Source organism: Dasypus novemcinctus, chromosome 12 (genome assembly GCF_030445035.2).
Source record: "Dasypus novemcinctus isolate mDasNov1 chromosome 12, mDasNov1.1.hap2, whole genome shotgun sequence".
Taxonomy (NCBI): Eukaryota; Metazoa; Chordata; class Mammalia; order Cingulata; family Dasypodidae; genus Dasypus; species Dasypus novemcinctus.
The window spans coordinates 37,723,835-37,736,443 of NC_080684.1; the positions used below are offsets into that span (position 1 = coordinate 37,723,835).

The window sequence follows — 12,609 nt, forward strand, 5'->3', positions numbered from 1 at the left end:
CCAGCCCTGCAGCCTTTAGGGCAGAGCCCTGAGGCCATCAGGCTCAGGCTCAGGGTGGGTTAGGCAGAGGAGGGCACATCTGGGCGCAGCCCTCCGGGGCGGCCCTAAGGAAGCGCAGGCCGTGGGGAGGGTGGGGCCCGGCTTGGCCCTGAGCCCAGGACCTCCTCAGGGGCCCTCCCCTCTCTCCGCCTTTGGCTCCCTCCTGAATGAGGCGGGAACTAGAGCGTCCCTTCGGAAGGCTGGAAAGCGTGGCCCGTGTGTGCGGTCCTCCGCCACCACCCTTGAACTGCTGTCTCTCTGGCAGTGCCCAATCACCCCTGCAAGGTCAACAACGGTGGCTGCAGCAACCTATGCCTGCTGTCCCCGGGGGGCGGCCACAAGTGCGCCTGCCCCACGAACTTCTACCTGGGCGGTGACGGGCGCACCTGTGTGTCCAACTGCACGGCAAGCCAGGTGAGGGCCCTCCCTCCGGGCCCCCGTCACCGACACCCAGCCCCTCGGCCCCCCTCACCGGGACCCCCGCCCCTCCTCGGACCCCAGCACCCAGTCTAATATCACGCATCTGGTTTCTCCACACTAACGCCCCCACGTTCTTGCCTACTTCTTGTCTCCCCACAGCAATACTTTGCACCCGTCCCCTCCCAAAAACACCCCGCGCCCTAGCCCGCCCCCACCCGCCGGACCCTGGCCCTCCCTGACCTCCCTGTGCTCGGCATGTCCTGGCCTTCCCTCCAGCTCATGCTTCCCCCCAAGTCCCCTGACCCTGCCACCTCTTTGAAACATCCCACCCCCTTAAAAAAAGCTTCTGAGTTCCCCAGACCCCCACCAACCCCTCTTGCCCCACCTGCCCTCCAGTTTGTGTGCAAGAACGACAAGTGCATCCCCTTCTGGTGGAAGTGTGACACAGAGGACGACTGCGGGGACCACTCCGATGAGCCCCCAGACTGCCGTGAGTGCCCGGGCAGGTGGCCGGAGGGTCCACCTGGGTGGGCGTGGCCTGCCTCCAGAGGGGCCGTGGCCAGGGTGCTGGGCAGGAGGGCCCCCGGAGCCCGCTGCGGTGCTGAGTGGGGAGGGCGCCCCCAGAGCCTGCTGCAGTGCCAGGGGGTGGGGGGAGGGGAGAAGGCCCCCTGGAACCCGCCGCAGTGCCGGTGGGGGGAGGGCCCCGGAGCCCGCCAGGGTGCTGTTGGGGAGGGCCCCTGGAGCCCACCGCGGTGCCGGGCAGGGTAGGCGTCCCCCCGAGCCCGCCGTGGTGGGAGCCCACCGTGGGGGAGGAGGGGAGCCCACTGCAGTGCTGGGGGGGAGGGAGGTCCCCCCGGAGCCCCCCGCGGGCTCTCCTGATGCTGGGCGCCCCTTGCCTGCAGCTGAGTTCAAGTGCCGCCCGGGGCAGTTCCAGTGCTCCACGGGCATCTGCACAAACCCTGCCTTCATCTGCGATGGGGACAACGACTGCCAGGACAACAGTGACGAGGCCAACTGCGGTAAGGCTGCCTAGTCCCCAGCCACCCTGTGCCCCGTGCTCCCCAGGATTTGGGATTTAATACTGTGCTCCAAGGGCAGCTCCAGGCCGGGTTCCCAGGGCCAGGCGTGCTGGCCTGTGCTCTCCCCACTGAGGGCACGGGTGGCCCCCAGCTTGCCTCACGTTGCCCGCATCACCGTTAGCTCCCCTCCCCTCCTCCCGCTCCCCACAGACATCCACGTCTGCCTGCCCAGCCAGTTCAAGTGCACCAACACCAACCGCTGTATTCCCGGCATCTTCCGCTGCAACGGGCAGGACAACTGTGGAGACGGGGAGGACGAGCGGGACTGCCGTGAGCGCCCGAGGCTGGGGCAGGCGTGCAGGTGGTGGGGTGGGCACGGGGGCGTGCTTCACGGGGAACCAGAGGCTTTCACCACTCCGCAGCAACGTCCTCACACAGTGTAAATTACCAGGCTACCTTGGCCGTGCTCCTGAAATCAGCACCTGCTTGGTGTGGAGATGAGCAGATCCAGGGGGGAAATAAAGCTCAAAGATTGGAGGGAGGGAGGGTCGCGGGGCTAAGTGTTCCTGCCTCCCAAGAAATCGCTGGCGGAACGGGGCCAAGGCTTGGAAAGGAAGAAGACGGGGCTCCTGAGCGGGGTGGGGGCGTGAGAGGCGGGTCCTCATTCTCTCCTCGCCCGCAGCCGAGGTGACCTGCGCCCCCAACCAGTTCCAGTGCTCTATCACCAAGCGCTGCATCCCCCGCGTCTGGGTCTGCGACCGCGACAACGACTGCGTGGACGGCAGCGACGAGCCGGCCAATTGCAGTGAGTCGCCAGGCGCCCCGGGAGCCCGTGGCCCACCCTCCCCAGCGGTGCCTGCTGCACCCAGGCCCACCCCCACGTCCGGGCACCCGCCACCCCTCCCCCACTCCCGGCGCACCCCCCGGAAGGAGCCGCACCCTCACCTCGGCGCCCGCCCCCTGCAGCCCAGATGACCTGTGGAGTGGACGAGTTCCGCTGCAAGGACTCGGGCCGCTGCATCCCCGCGCGCTGGAAGTGTGACGGAGAGGACGACTGTGGGGACGGCTCGGACGAGCCCAAAGAAGAGTGTGGTGAGCAGGGGTGGCCCAGCCCCGGAGCAGGGCGTCCTGCGCGGCAGGGGTGGGGCGGCGTCCTCTGGCTGGGGACCTGGGCTGGTCGCCCCTGCGCAGCCCCTCCTGTCGGGCTCCCCCAGCCCTGCCCCAGCCCACGCCTTGGCAGCGCATCTCCGGGCGGAATCCTCTCTGCCCGCCCCACGGGCTCTGGTGAGCCCTCAACCGCCTCACAGACCCCACTCATCAGGACCCTGCCCAGACCCCAGCCCCGGCCTTCTTCGGGCTGGAATGCCCCCCACACCTGAGACCCTAACGCCTGCCGCCCCAACGTGTGCCCCCCACCCCGCCCCCCCAGATGAGCGCACCTGTGAGCCATACCAGTTCCGCTGCAAGAACAACCGCTGCGTGCCGGGCCGCTGGCAGTGCGATTACGACAACGACTGCGGGGACAACTCGGACGAGGAGAGCTGCAGTATGTCCCCACCCCGCCCGGCCCACCACGCGTCCGGCCCCAGGAGACTTCGGGCTCCTCCCTTCTCTGCACCCCTGCCGCTCCCGAGGCTTGCCAGGGCAGGGGTCAGGGGCCCCCACCCCCCGCCCTCCTCACCCGCACCCCACTCCATGGTGTGTATCTGAGTTTGTGCCATTTCACCTCATCTCATGTTTCTCTCCATTTTCACACTGTCCTCTTGGGGTTGCAGAGGTAGGTGTCTCCGGCGTGCCCGGCCCCCACCACACCCCTGCCTCTGCCCGTCGGCCTCTGTGGGCCCTCCCTCCACCTGGTGCTTGTCTTAGTGGGCTTGTCCCTCCCCCGCTTCCCAGCAGTCTGTCCCAGTGGGGTGGCCCTGGGCGCCCTCCGTCCCACAAGGGCAGCCAGTCGGCTCTGCCAGTCAGCTGTGGCAGTGGGGGCGGCAGGCTGGGCCTTGGGCCCCGGGCCTCACTCTGCCACGGGTTGGGGGTGCCTTGGGGGCTGAGTCCCCATGCCCACCCCCCTGGGGCTCTCTCCCCGTCCTTCCCCAGCCCCTCGGCCCTGCTCCGAGAGTGAGTTCTCCTGCGCCAATGGTCGCTGCATCGCCGGGCGCTGGAAATGCGACGGGGATCACGACTGTGCCGACGGCTCAGACGAGGTGGGCAGGGGTCCCGGAGGAAAGAGCGATGGCCTCGGAAGGGCGGGGGCCAGGCCCCGGGGTGCCCAGCCCTGACCGGGCCTCCCCCTCCTGCGCCCACAGAAAGACTGCACCCCCCGCTGCGACATGGACCAGTTCCAGTGCAAGAGCGGCCACTGCATACCCCTGCGCTGGCGCTGCGACGCGGACGCCGACTGCATGGACGGCAGTGACGAGGAGGCCTGCAGCACGGGCGGTGAGCCCCCGGCCTGGCCCCCACCCCCCTCACCCCCCACCCCCTCGATTGGCCCGGGCATGCACTCGGTCTTCCTTTCCTGTGTTTGTTGCTTATTGGACAAACGTTTATGGACCACCGCCGTGTGCCAGGCACTGTCCTGGGCACTGGGGATCCAGCAGGGAGCCAGACACAAGGTCCCTGGGTGCGTCTGTGCCCTGCATGAGGGCACTTCGTCAAGGGGGCCAGCGGGGCTGAGACCCAGCAGGAGCAAGTCTGTGGGCTGTGCCCCTCCACCCCACACGTCCCTGCAGACAGCGAGCCGCCCCGAGAGGCAGAGCCCTGCTTGTTTTCCCTTCCTGGGACAACAAGGCAGGCCCTGCCCCTGGCTGTTCTGCTGGGGCTGGACAGCCCAGTGAGGACAGGCATCCTGCTCTGCCTTGGAACTTCCCCCCAAAAAAATGCCTCTTCTCCCCTGAATTCTAGAGGCAGCAGGGCCCCGCCCCCACTCCCAGCCGCCCATCTGGTGGAAAATTAGAGACCACCCTTAGGTCCAAGCCCGTGGGGCCGCTGCCTGCCTGGTGACCCTGCAGCGCCGCTGCCCCCCACCCCCCGATGAGGGAGGGGTCTGGGCCAGATCCTGTGGCTCGCGTCTCATTCTTTGCGCTTCGCTTCCACTCGTGCGCAGTGCGGACCTGCCCCCTGGACGAGTTCCAGTGCAACAACACCCTGTGCAAGCCGCTGGCCTGGAAGTGCGACGGCGAGGACGACTGCGGGGACAACTCGGACGAGAACCCCGAGGAGTGCGGTGAGGCCCCAGCGGCGCGGGCTCCCGGGGGAAGGAGGGGCTCCCCACGCCGGCCCCTGACGCTCGCCCTGTCCCCTCGCCGCAGCCCAGTTCGTGTGCCCTCCCAACCGGCCCTTCCGTTGCAAGAATGACCGTGTCTGCCTGTGGATCGGACGCCAGTGCGACGGCACCGACAACTGTGGGGACGGGACTGACGAGGAAGACTGTGGTGAGCAGGGGAGCAGTGAGGGCCGAGAGGGAGCCGTGCGGGGGGAAGGGGTTCACCTGGGGAGGGGAGGGTCTGTTGCCAGGGAAGAAGAGCCCCTGGGAGAGGCCTGAGGCTTCCTGCCAGCCCGGGGCTGGGATCAGGGCTGGGACCCTGAATGTCCCCCCTGCCTGCTTGACGGCCAGCTGGGAGCCCACCGGTCTCTGGGACTGTCTAGGGGTCCCCGTGGGAGGAGGGGCAGGATCTGAAGCCCCCACCCTCCCTAGAGCCCCCCACGGCCCAGACCCCACACTGCAAGGACAAGAAGGAGTTCCTGTGCCGGAACCAGCGCTGCCTGTCCTCCTCGCTGCGCTGCAACATGTTCGACGACTGCGGGGACGGCTCCGACGAGGAGGGCTGCAGCATCGGTACGGCCAGGCGTGCTGGGCGGGGGGAGCCCGGCCAGGCCCGGGGCTCAGCGGAAGGGATCCCCTCTCCCCGCAGACCCCAAGCTGACCAGCTGTGCCGCCAACGCCAGCATCTGCGGGGACGAGGCGCGCTGCGTGCGCACCGAGAAGGCTGCATACTGTGGCTGCCGCCCGGGCTTCCACACCGTGCCCGGCCAGCCGGGATGCCAGGGTAGGAGGGCGGGGCCGGCAGGGGCGGGCAGAGACCCCGCTGCACGCCCCCAGTGACGCTCCCATGTGACCCCCAGACATCAACGAGTGCCTGCGCTTCGGCACCTGCTCGCAGCTCTGCAACAACACCAAGGGCGGCCACCTCTGCAGCTGCGCCCGCAACTTCATGAAGACGCACAACACCTGCAAGGCCGAAGGCACGGAGCGGGGGATGGCAGGAAGGGGGGCCAGGCAGCACCTTGCGAGTGGGGTGGGGCAGGCCGGGAACGGAACTCGCTCCTCCTGCCCCAGCCCTGAGCTCGGTGCCGGGGCCCGGCAGGCGGCGGGTGGCTCCTCGGCAGACGGAGACGTGTGCAGGGACCGCCCTCAGGCATGCAGTGACACGCTCAGCCACGTGTTCCCTACACGCTCTCGCGCACACCTCCACCTTCCGCGGGCCGGCGTGAGCACCTCACACACGGGTGTAGCCCTGCCACACACCCCAGTGCACGCGCGGGCTCGCACACACACCCCACAGCCGCGGGTTCCGCGAGCGTGCAGCAGAGAGCGCAGTGACGCCAGCCAGGAGCCGCGAGGGGGCAGGAGTCCCTGAGGCCGAGGGGCTGGGACGATGCAGGGGAGCAGGTCATGCTAGCTCAGCCGAGGGGAGGCGGGATGAGCACGGGCTTCTGGCCGCAGCTGCGGGTCCACGGGACCCACCTCAGCGGCCCCCTCCCCGGCCGTCCGCCCCGGCCCCGCACGCCCACCGGCCTCTGGCGTCTCGTCCCCAGGTTCCGAGTACCAGGTCCTGTACATCGCGGATGACAACGAGATCCGCAGCCTGTTCCCCGGGCACCCGCACTCGGCTTACGAGCAGGCCTTCCAGGGCGACGAGAGCGTCCGCATCGATGCCATGGACGTGCACGTCAAGGCCGGCCGCGTCTACTGGACCAACTGGCACACGGGCACCATCTCCTACCGCAGCCTGCCCCCCGCCGCGCCTCCCACCACTTCCAACCGGCACCGGCGACAGCTCGACCGGGGCGTCACCCACCTCAATGTGAGCGTGGAGCCTGGGGTGGGCCTGCCTAGAGGCCACGGTTTGGGTGGGTGGGGAAAAAACGGGAGGAGACCAAGGGTGAGGCTCTGGACAGCAAGGGCGCGGGAGGTGCGGGTGGACCGAGATGGTTCTGCCGCGTGGCTGCCAACCTCGGTGGGAGGAGGCCACGGCGCAGTGGGCGGGCCGAGCGGGGCTTCCCAGCCGGGTTCGACTCCCAGTCTTCACCACTGCCCGCCGTGAGAATCTTGGGCGCCTTGCTTTACTTCTTTGGCCCTGACTTTGCTCATTGGTGAAACGGGATTGTAATCCCTGCCTCTGGGCTTTTAGCGAGGAGGAACCGGCATGAGCCGCGAAAGCCCCGAGTCCGGCGTGTCGGAGCTGGCTGACGATGTCATTTCAGTGTCTTTAAAGCCAGGGCACACGACTGGCTGTCAGACCGCAGGACTTCTCAGCAGGGCCAGGCGGGCAGGGCGGTGGAGCTGGGGAGGGACAAGGTCACAGCCCTGAACCCGTGTTCCCCGCTCAGATTTCGGGGCTGAAGATGCCGAGGGGCATCGCCATCGACTGGGTGGCCGGGAACGTGTACTGGACCGACTCGGGCCGCGATGTGATCGAGGTGGCGCAGATGAAGGGCGAGAACCGCAAGACGCTCATCTCGGGCATGATCGACGAGCCCCATGCCATCGTGGTGGACCCGCTGAGGGGGTGGGCAAGGGTCCGGGGGGGCACCTGGGCCGGTCTCAGGCATGCCCCCGACTGGCCTGGGGTCACGGCCCCCTCAGGCCCTCAGTCTTGCAGGCCTCCCCCACCCCAGGCCCCCCGGTGCTGCCTTTTCGGGGCCCCCAGCCGGGCCTGCCGGGTCAGGGACTGGAGCTCGGCATGGCAGCCACGCCTGGACTTCCCTCCCTGGGGCAGCCCTGCCTGCTCCGCTGTCTTAGAACCGCGTACTGTGGTTCTCGAGGAAAAGGCTCCCACCGGGCCGGGAGGCTGGCTCCCCCTGGTCCTCTCCATGGGAGGGGGGGCGCCTCGCCCGCTCCCCAGCAGGCCCGGGCAGGCTCCGGTCTTACCCTCTTTCACCCCTTCTTCCCCAGCACTATGTACTGGTCAGACTGGGGTAATCACCCCAAGATTGAGACGGCGGCGATGGATGGGACCCTCCGGGAAACGCTGGTTCAGGACAACATCCAGTGGCCCACAGGCACGTGCTGGCAGGCAGCGGGCTGGCGCAGGAGGGGTTGGCTCGCTGAGCACGCAGGAGCGGGAGGGGGGGGACTTAGCCTGGGACAGGGCAGGTGGCTGTGCGGACCCCTCCCAGGCGCGGTGAGGCGCGGTGGTCCTGTGACCAGGGCGCGGCTCCCCGCCCTCTGCCCCCGGCCCGGGGGGAGGGGCAGGCCCTCACGGGAGCCCCCCCGCAGGCCTGGCAGTGGACTATCACAACGAGCGGCTGTACTGGGCCGACGCCAAGCTCTCCGTCATCGGCAGCATCCGGCTCAATGGCACCGACCCCATCGTGGCCGCTGACAGCAAACGAGGTCAGACCCCGACCACAGCCTCGCCCACCCCCGCCGAGCCCAGGGGCCTCACCCAGTACCTTCCATTCTGGCCAGCCTCCCCCCACCCCCCAATAATCCTGCAGAGCCTCCCAACTCGACGCCCCCCCGTGTTGCCCCGGAAGGCCCGAGGTCCACCCCGACCCTCGGGCCCAGTTGGCCTTTCCTTCGTTCTCCTGAGCGCGAGCTGTGTGGAGGTAGCACCGGCCGCAGTAGGAACCCAGCAGGCGCAGGGAGAGGCCAACCGTGACCCCAGAAGTCTGGGGGCACTGGGACCTCTTGCTAGCCGTGACCACAGGAGTAGCCGCAGGCTAGGGGCATTTGATCTGGGTCAGGTTGAGTTTGAAGGGCCTGGAGACCATACTCCCCCGACTCCCCCAGGCCTGAGTCACCCCTTCAGCATTGACGTCTTCGAGGACTACATCTACGGCGTCACCTACATCAATAACCGCGTCTTCAAGATCCACAAGTTTGGACACAGCCCCCTGGTCAACCTGACGGGGGCCCTGAGCCACGCCTCCGACGTGGTCCTGTACCACCAGCACAAGCAGCCGGAAGGTGGGGCAGCGGGAGGCTGGGCGGCTGGGGAGGGGCAGCCTGGGAGCCGGGGCTCAGGGCAGGGCCCGCTCAGCCTCCTCCCCACGCCCCCCACCTGCAGTGACCAACCCCTGCGACCGCAAGAAGTGCGAGTGGCTGTGCCTGCTGAGCCCCAGTGGGCCCGTCTGCACCTGCCCCAACGGGAAGCGGCTGGACAACGGCACCTGTGTGGTCGTGCCCTCGCCCACGCTCCCACCAGACGGTATGCCCGTCCCCTCCCCCCCGAGGCCTCAGCACCCTCCTCCGAGCCCCCGTGACGCCCCCGGCACCCACGCCTCCATCCCTCCTCTGCCCTGACCTCCCTGCAGCGCCGCGGCCGGGAACCTGTAACCTGCAGTGCTTCAACGGCGGCAGCTGCTTCCTCAACGCCCGCCGGCAGCCCAAGTGCCGCTGCCAGCCCCGCTACACGGGCGACAAGTGTGAGCTGGACCAGTGCTGGGAGCACTGTCGCAACGGGGGCACCTGCGCCGCCTCCCCGTCCGGTATGCCCCAGCCCGCCCACCCGCCCGCCTCGGCCGATCCCCAGTGCCTGCCACCCTGGCTCCGCCCCTGCACCTTCGTGCCCCCAGCTCCAGCCCCGCGCCCCTCAGTCTCTGCCTCCACCGCCCTGTGCCCTGCAGCAGGGCTGGGGGCTGCCGCAGTGGTCCCGCTCACACACGCTCTCCCGCCAGGCATGCCCACGTGCCGCTGCCCCACGGGCTTCACGGGCCCCAAGTGCACCCAGCAGGTGTGTGCGGGCTACTGCGCCAACAACAGCACCTGCACCGTCAACCAGGGCAACCAGCCCCAGTGCCGGTGCCTCCCTGGCTTCCTGGGCGACCGCTGCCAGTACCGTGAGTGAGCCACCCGGGCCCCAGGGAGGGCGGCCGAGAGCCCTGGGGTGGGGCAGGTTCCAGGAAGGGACCCACTGCTGGTGCTTCCGTGGAGGCACCCGACGTGCGGCCCCCGAGGAGGCGGCCCCTCTGGCGTGGGGAGTGTCCAAGCAAAAGGGAAGTCCTCGGGTCTGGCCCGCACCGTGGGGCAGCGGGGGCCCCGGGGGGGTGGCGTCCCCGCGGAGGACGTTCATGAGGGGAGGCTTGAGGCGCCTGCACTGCCCCACCCCGCACAGGGCAGTGCTCGGGCTTCTGTGAGAACTCGGGCACGTGCCAGATGGCCGCCGACGGCTCCCGGCAGTGCCGCTGCACCGCCTACTTCGAGGGGCCCAGGTGCGAGGTGACCAAGTGCAGCCGCTGTCTCGACGGCACCTGCGTGGTCAACAAGCAGAGCGGGGACGTCACCTGCAAGTGAGTGGGGCCCCGCCGCCCCCGTTCCGCCCGGCCCCCGCCCCACCCCAGCCTCCTGCCTCCCCCCCCCCCCGCCCCCTCCCAGACAGCCCTCCACCAGCCCCCACCGCCGACCCCTTCCCGCAGCTGCTCCGACGGCCGCGTGGCCCCCAGCTGTCTGACCTGCGTCGGCCACTGCAACAACGGCGGTTCCTGCACCATGAACAGCAAAATGATGCCCGAGTGCCAGTGAGTCGGACCCGGGCCCCAGCCGGGCGTGGGCTCCCCCTTCCCCATACCTGAGCAGGGGGACCCTCGGGACCCCGGGGCCCGCCCAGCCGCCCCGCAGCGGTGCTCAGCCTGCCCTCCCGTCTGCAGGTGCCCGCCCCACACGACGGGACGCCAATGCGAGGAGCTGGTCACCAGTGAGCAGCAGTCTGGACGTAAGCGGCCAGGGGGAGGGACAGGCGAGGCTGCCAGGCCCCGGAGCAGGGCGGGCTCACCGCCCCCTGCTTCCCTGGGCCTTCTGACTCAGTTTCCCCCCTCCCCTCCAGACCTGGTCTCCATCCTAATCCCGCTGCTGCTGCTCCTGCTGCTGCTGCTGGTGGCTGGAGCGGTGTTCTGGTACAAGCGGCGAGTCCGAGGGTGAGCCACGGGCGGGCTGGACAATCTGGCCGTTCTATTACCACCCTGGCCTTGCCCCCCGCTAAGCCCCCTGCCCCCTTGCCCTCCTGCCTCTCCCCAGGGCTAAGGGCTTCCAGCACCAGCGGATGACCAACGGAGCCATGAACGTGGAGATCGGGAACCCCACCTATAAGATGTACGAGGGCGGGGAGCCTGACGACGTGGGGGGCCTCTTGGACGCCGACTTCGCCCTGGACCCCGACAAGGTGGGCTGGGAAGGCAGAGGAGCAGGCTCCCAGGGCAGGGCAAGAGGCTGTGGGTGGGATGACTGGGGGCGCTGGGGTGGATGATGGGGGGCAGGGTGCCCCAGCCCCGGAGCTGCACCTGACCCCTCTGTCGCCCCACAGCCCACCAACTTCACCAACCCTGTGTACGCCACACTCTACATGGGCGGCCACGGCAGCCGCCACTCTCTGGCCAGCACGGACGAGAAGCGAGAGCTCCTGGGCCGGGGCCCCGAGGACGAGATAGGGGACCCCTTGGCCTAGGGCCCTGCCCCGTCGGACGACCCCTGAGAGCCTCCAGCCCCTGCCCAAGAAGTCCTCCAGCGAGCCCCTCCCCGGTCCCCCCAGCCAGCTGTATAAATGTAAAAATGAAGGAATTACTTTTTATATGTGAGTGAGCAAGCGAGCACAGTATTATCTTTTTCCGTTCTCCTCCTTCCTGCCCGCTCCTAGGCGCCCCCCCCCCAATGCTGCCTTCAGGGAGGGGGACAGGGAGGGCTCTGGGGGCTCCTATGGCTGAAAAGTGGGAGGGGGCCCTTCTCCCACCTTCCCACCAGAACGCACCCCCCCTGGGAGCACTGGTGGTGCTGGCCCCCCCCACACCACAATTTGTCAAGGCTCCCCCCTCGACACCCTCGTGCCCCCCCCCCCTGCTCTGGGGAGGGAGAGCCCTTTGCTGCCCCTGTCTGGAAGGTTCGGCTCTGGCTGAGGTAGGAAGAAAAGGACGGAGGTTTCTGGTTGTTCTTGGGAGGCCATGCCCCGAGCCCAGCCCCTCTGCAAGGGCCCGAGGTGGCCTCCTGGGCAGGCCGCTCCCCTGGGGACTGAGAGGGTGAGGAGGCAGTGGGGCACCCCAAGGAAGAGCAAGCGGGCAGCCCCGTTTTGGGGACATGAACGTTTTAATAATTTTTGCTGAATTCCTTTACAACTAAATAACACAGATATTGTTATAAATAAAATTGTAAAAAAAAAAAAAAGCCACTTGTTTGTGTCTGCCTGTGTGCGGCTCTGGGCGCTGGGGCTGTGCTGGCGTGTCGCAGCCGCTAGAGGGTGCCCTGCGCCGCGCTGCAGGCCGACAGGAAGGTCTCCAGCGGCCTTCTCCGGGAGCGCCCTGCCTCTCCAGCTTGCTGTACAGGGGGAAGGGGGTGACACTGGGCTTGTCAAAGAATGCCAGCTTCTCCTGGCTGTGTGACCTTGAGCCAGGGACTTCACCTCTCTGGACCTTGTGTTCCCTCCGGCTCTAGGACACTAACTTGGAGTCTGTCTCTGCTTTCAATACCACCCCCTCACCACCCGAGATGATCCCCACAGTAAGAAATCCCTCCACAGCACAGGGAACCTCTTGGGGTTGTGAAGGCTCTAACCCTCGGGTGGTCTCCGACAGCTCTGCCTGAGTTTGCCCCTGGCACCTGGCATCTCACATTTCGTGGATCAGCTGCCAAGAGTAGAACCCAGGGTGCACCCCTGGTCACCCCGCTAAAGGAGAGCTGGGCAGACCAGTTTGCCGGCCCCACTGGCCACCAACAGACCCAGCTGATCCATCACTTGAGACATCCCAGGGGTTGACGGACAACCCCAAGGCTCTTTCAACCCCTGTCCGAAAAGCTGTGGCCAGAACATTAGAGGGCAGGAGCCCCGCTCGCCCTTCAACAGCAAATATGGGCTCAGGAAGGATGGCTGCAAACGTCGGGAGAACTCTCGCCCAGCCCCAAAGGGGAGCGGGCCTTCTCGCT

General features: G+C 68.1%; 1 protein-coding gene across 1 annotated transcript in view; it reads left to right on the top strand.

Moving 5' to 3' along the window:
- The window catches only part of LRP1 (LDL receptor related protein 1), a 79,303-nt gene extending 67,450 nt beyond the window's left edge, over positions 1 to 11,853 (top strand). Inside the window, exons 62-89 of the mRNA XM_058308298.2 lie at positions 305 to 453; positions 856 to 949; positions 1,362 to 1,478; positions 1,689 to 1,808; positions 2,161 to 2,283; positions 2,445 to 2,570; positions 2,908 to 3,024; positions 3,573 to 3,679; positions 3,782 to 3,914; positions 4,582 to 4,701; positions 4,787 to 4,909; positions 5,173 to 5,313; positions 5,390 to 5,524; positions 5,601 to 5,720; positions 6,294 to 6,562; positions 7,089 to 7,267; positions 7,654 to 7,760; positions 7,978 to 8,094; positions 8,494 to 8,670; positions 8,771 to 8,911; positions 9,018 to 9,191; positions 9,381 to 9,542; positions 9,818 to 9,992; positions 10,119 to 10,220; positions 10,350 to 10,414; positions 10,526 to 10,616; positions 10,717 to 10,861; positions 11,003 to 11,853. Of these exons, the coding sequence (XP_058164281.1) occupies positions 305 to 453; positions 856 to 949; positions 1,362 to 1,478; positions 1,689 to 1,808; positions 2,161 to 2,283; positions 2,445 to 2,570; positions 2,908 to 3,024; positions 3,573 to 3,679; positions 3,782 to 3,914; positions 4,582 to 4,701; positions 4,787 to 4,909; positions 5,173 to 5,313; positions 5,390 to 5,524; positions 5,601 to 5,720; positions 6,294 to 6,562; positions 7,089 to 7,267; positions 7,654 to 7,760; positions 7,978 to 8,094; positions 8,494 to 8,670; positions 8,771 to 8,911; positions 9,018 to 9,191; positions 9,381 to 9,542; positions 9,818 to 9,992; positions 10,119 to 10,220; positions 10,350 to 10,414; positions 10,526 to 10,616; positions 10,717 to 10,861; positions 11,003 to 11,143 (3,770 nt within the window). The 3' untranslated portion in view covers positions 11,144 to 11,853. The remainder of the gene's footprint in view (positions 1 to 304; positions 454 to 855; positions 950 to 1,361; positions 1,479 to 1,688; positions 1,809 to 2,160; positions 2,284 to 2,444; positions 2,571 to 2,907; positions 3,025 to 3,572; positions 3,680 to 3,781; positions 3,915 to 4,581; positions 4,702 to 4,786; positions 4,910 to 5,172; positions 5,314 to 5,389; positions 5,525 to 5,600; positions 5,721 to 6,293; positions 6,563 to 7,088; positions 7,268 to 7,653; positions 7,761 to 7,977; positions 8,095 to 8,493; positions 8,671 to 8,770; positions 8,912 to 9,017; positions 9,192 to 9,380; positions 9,543 to 9,817; positions 9,993 to 10,118; positions 10,221 to 10,349; positions 10,415 to 10,525; positions 10,617 to 10,716; positions 10,862 to 11,002) is intronic.
- Positions 11,854 to 12,609: the final 756 nt, after the last annotated feature.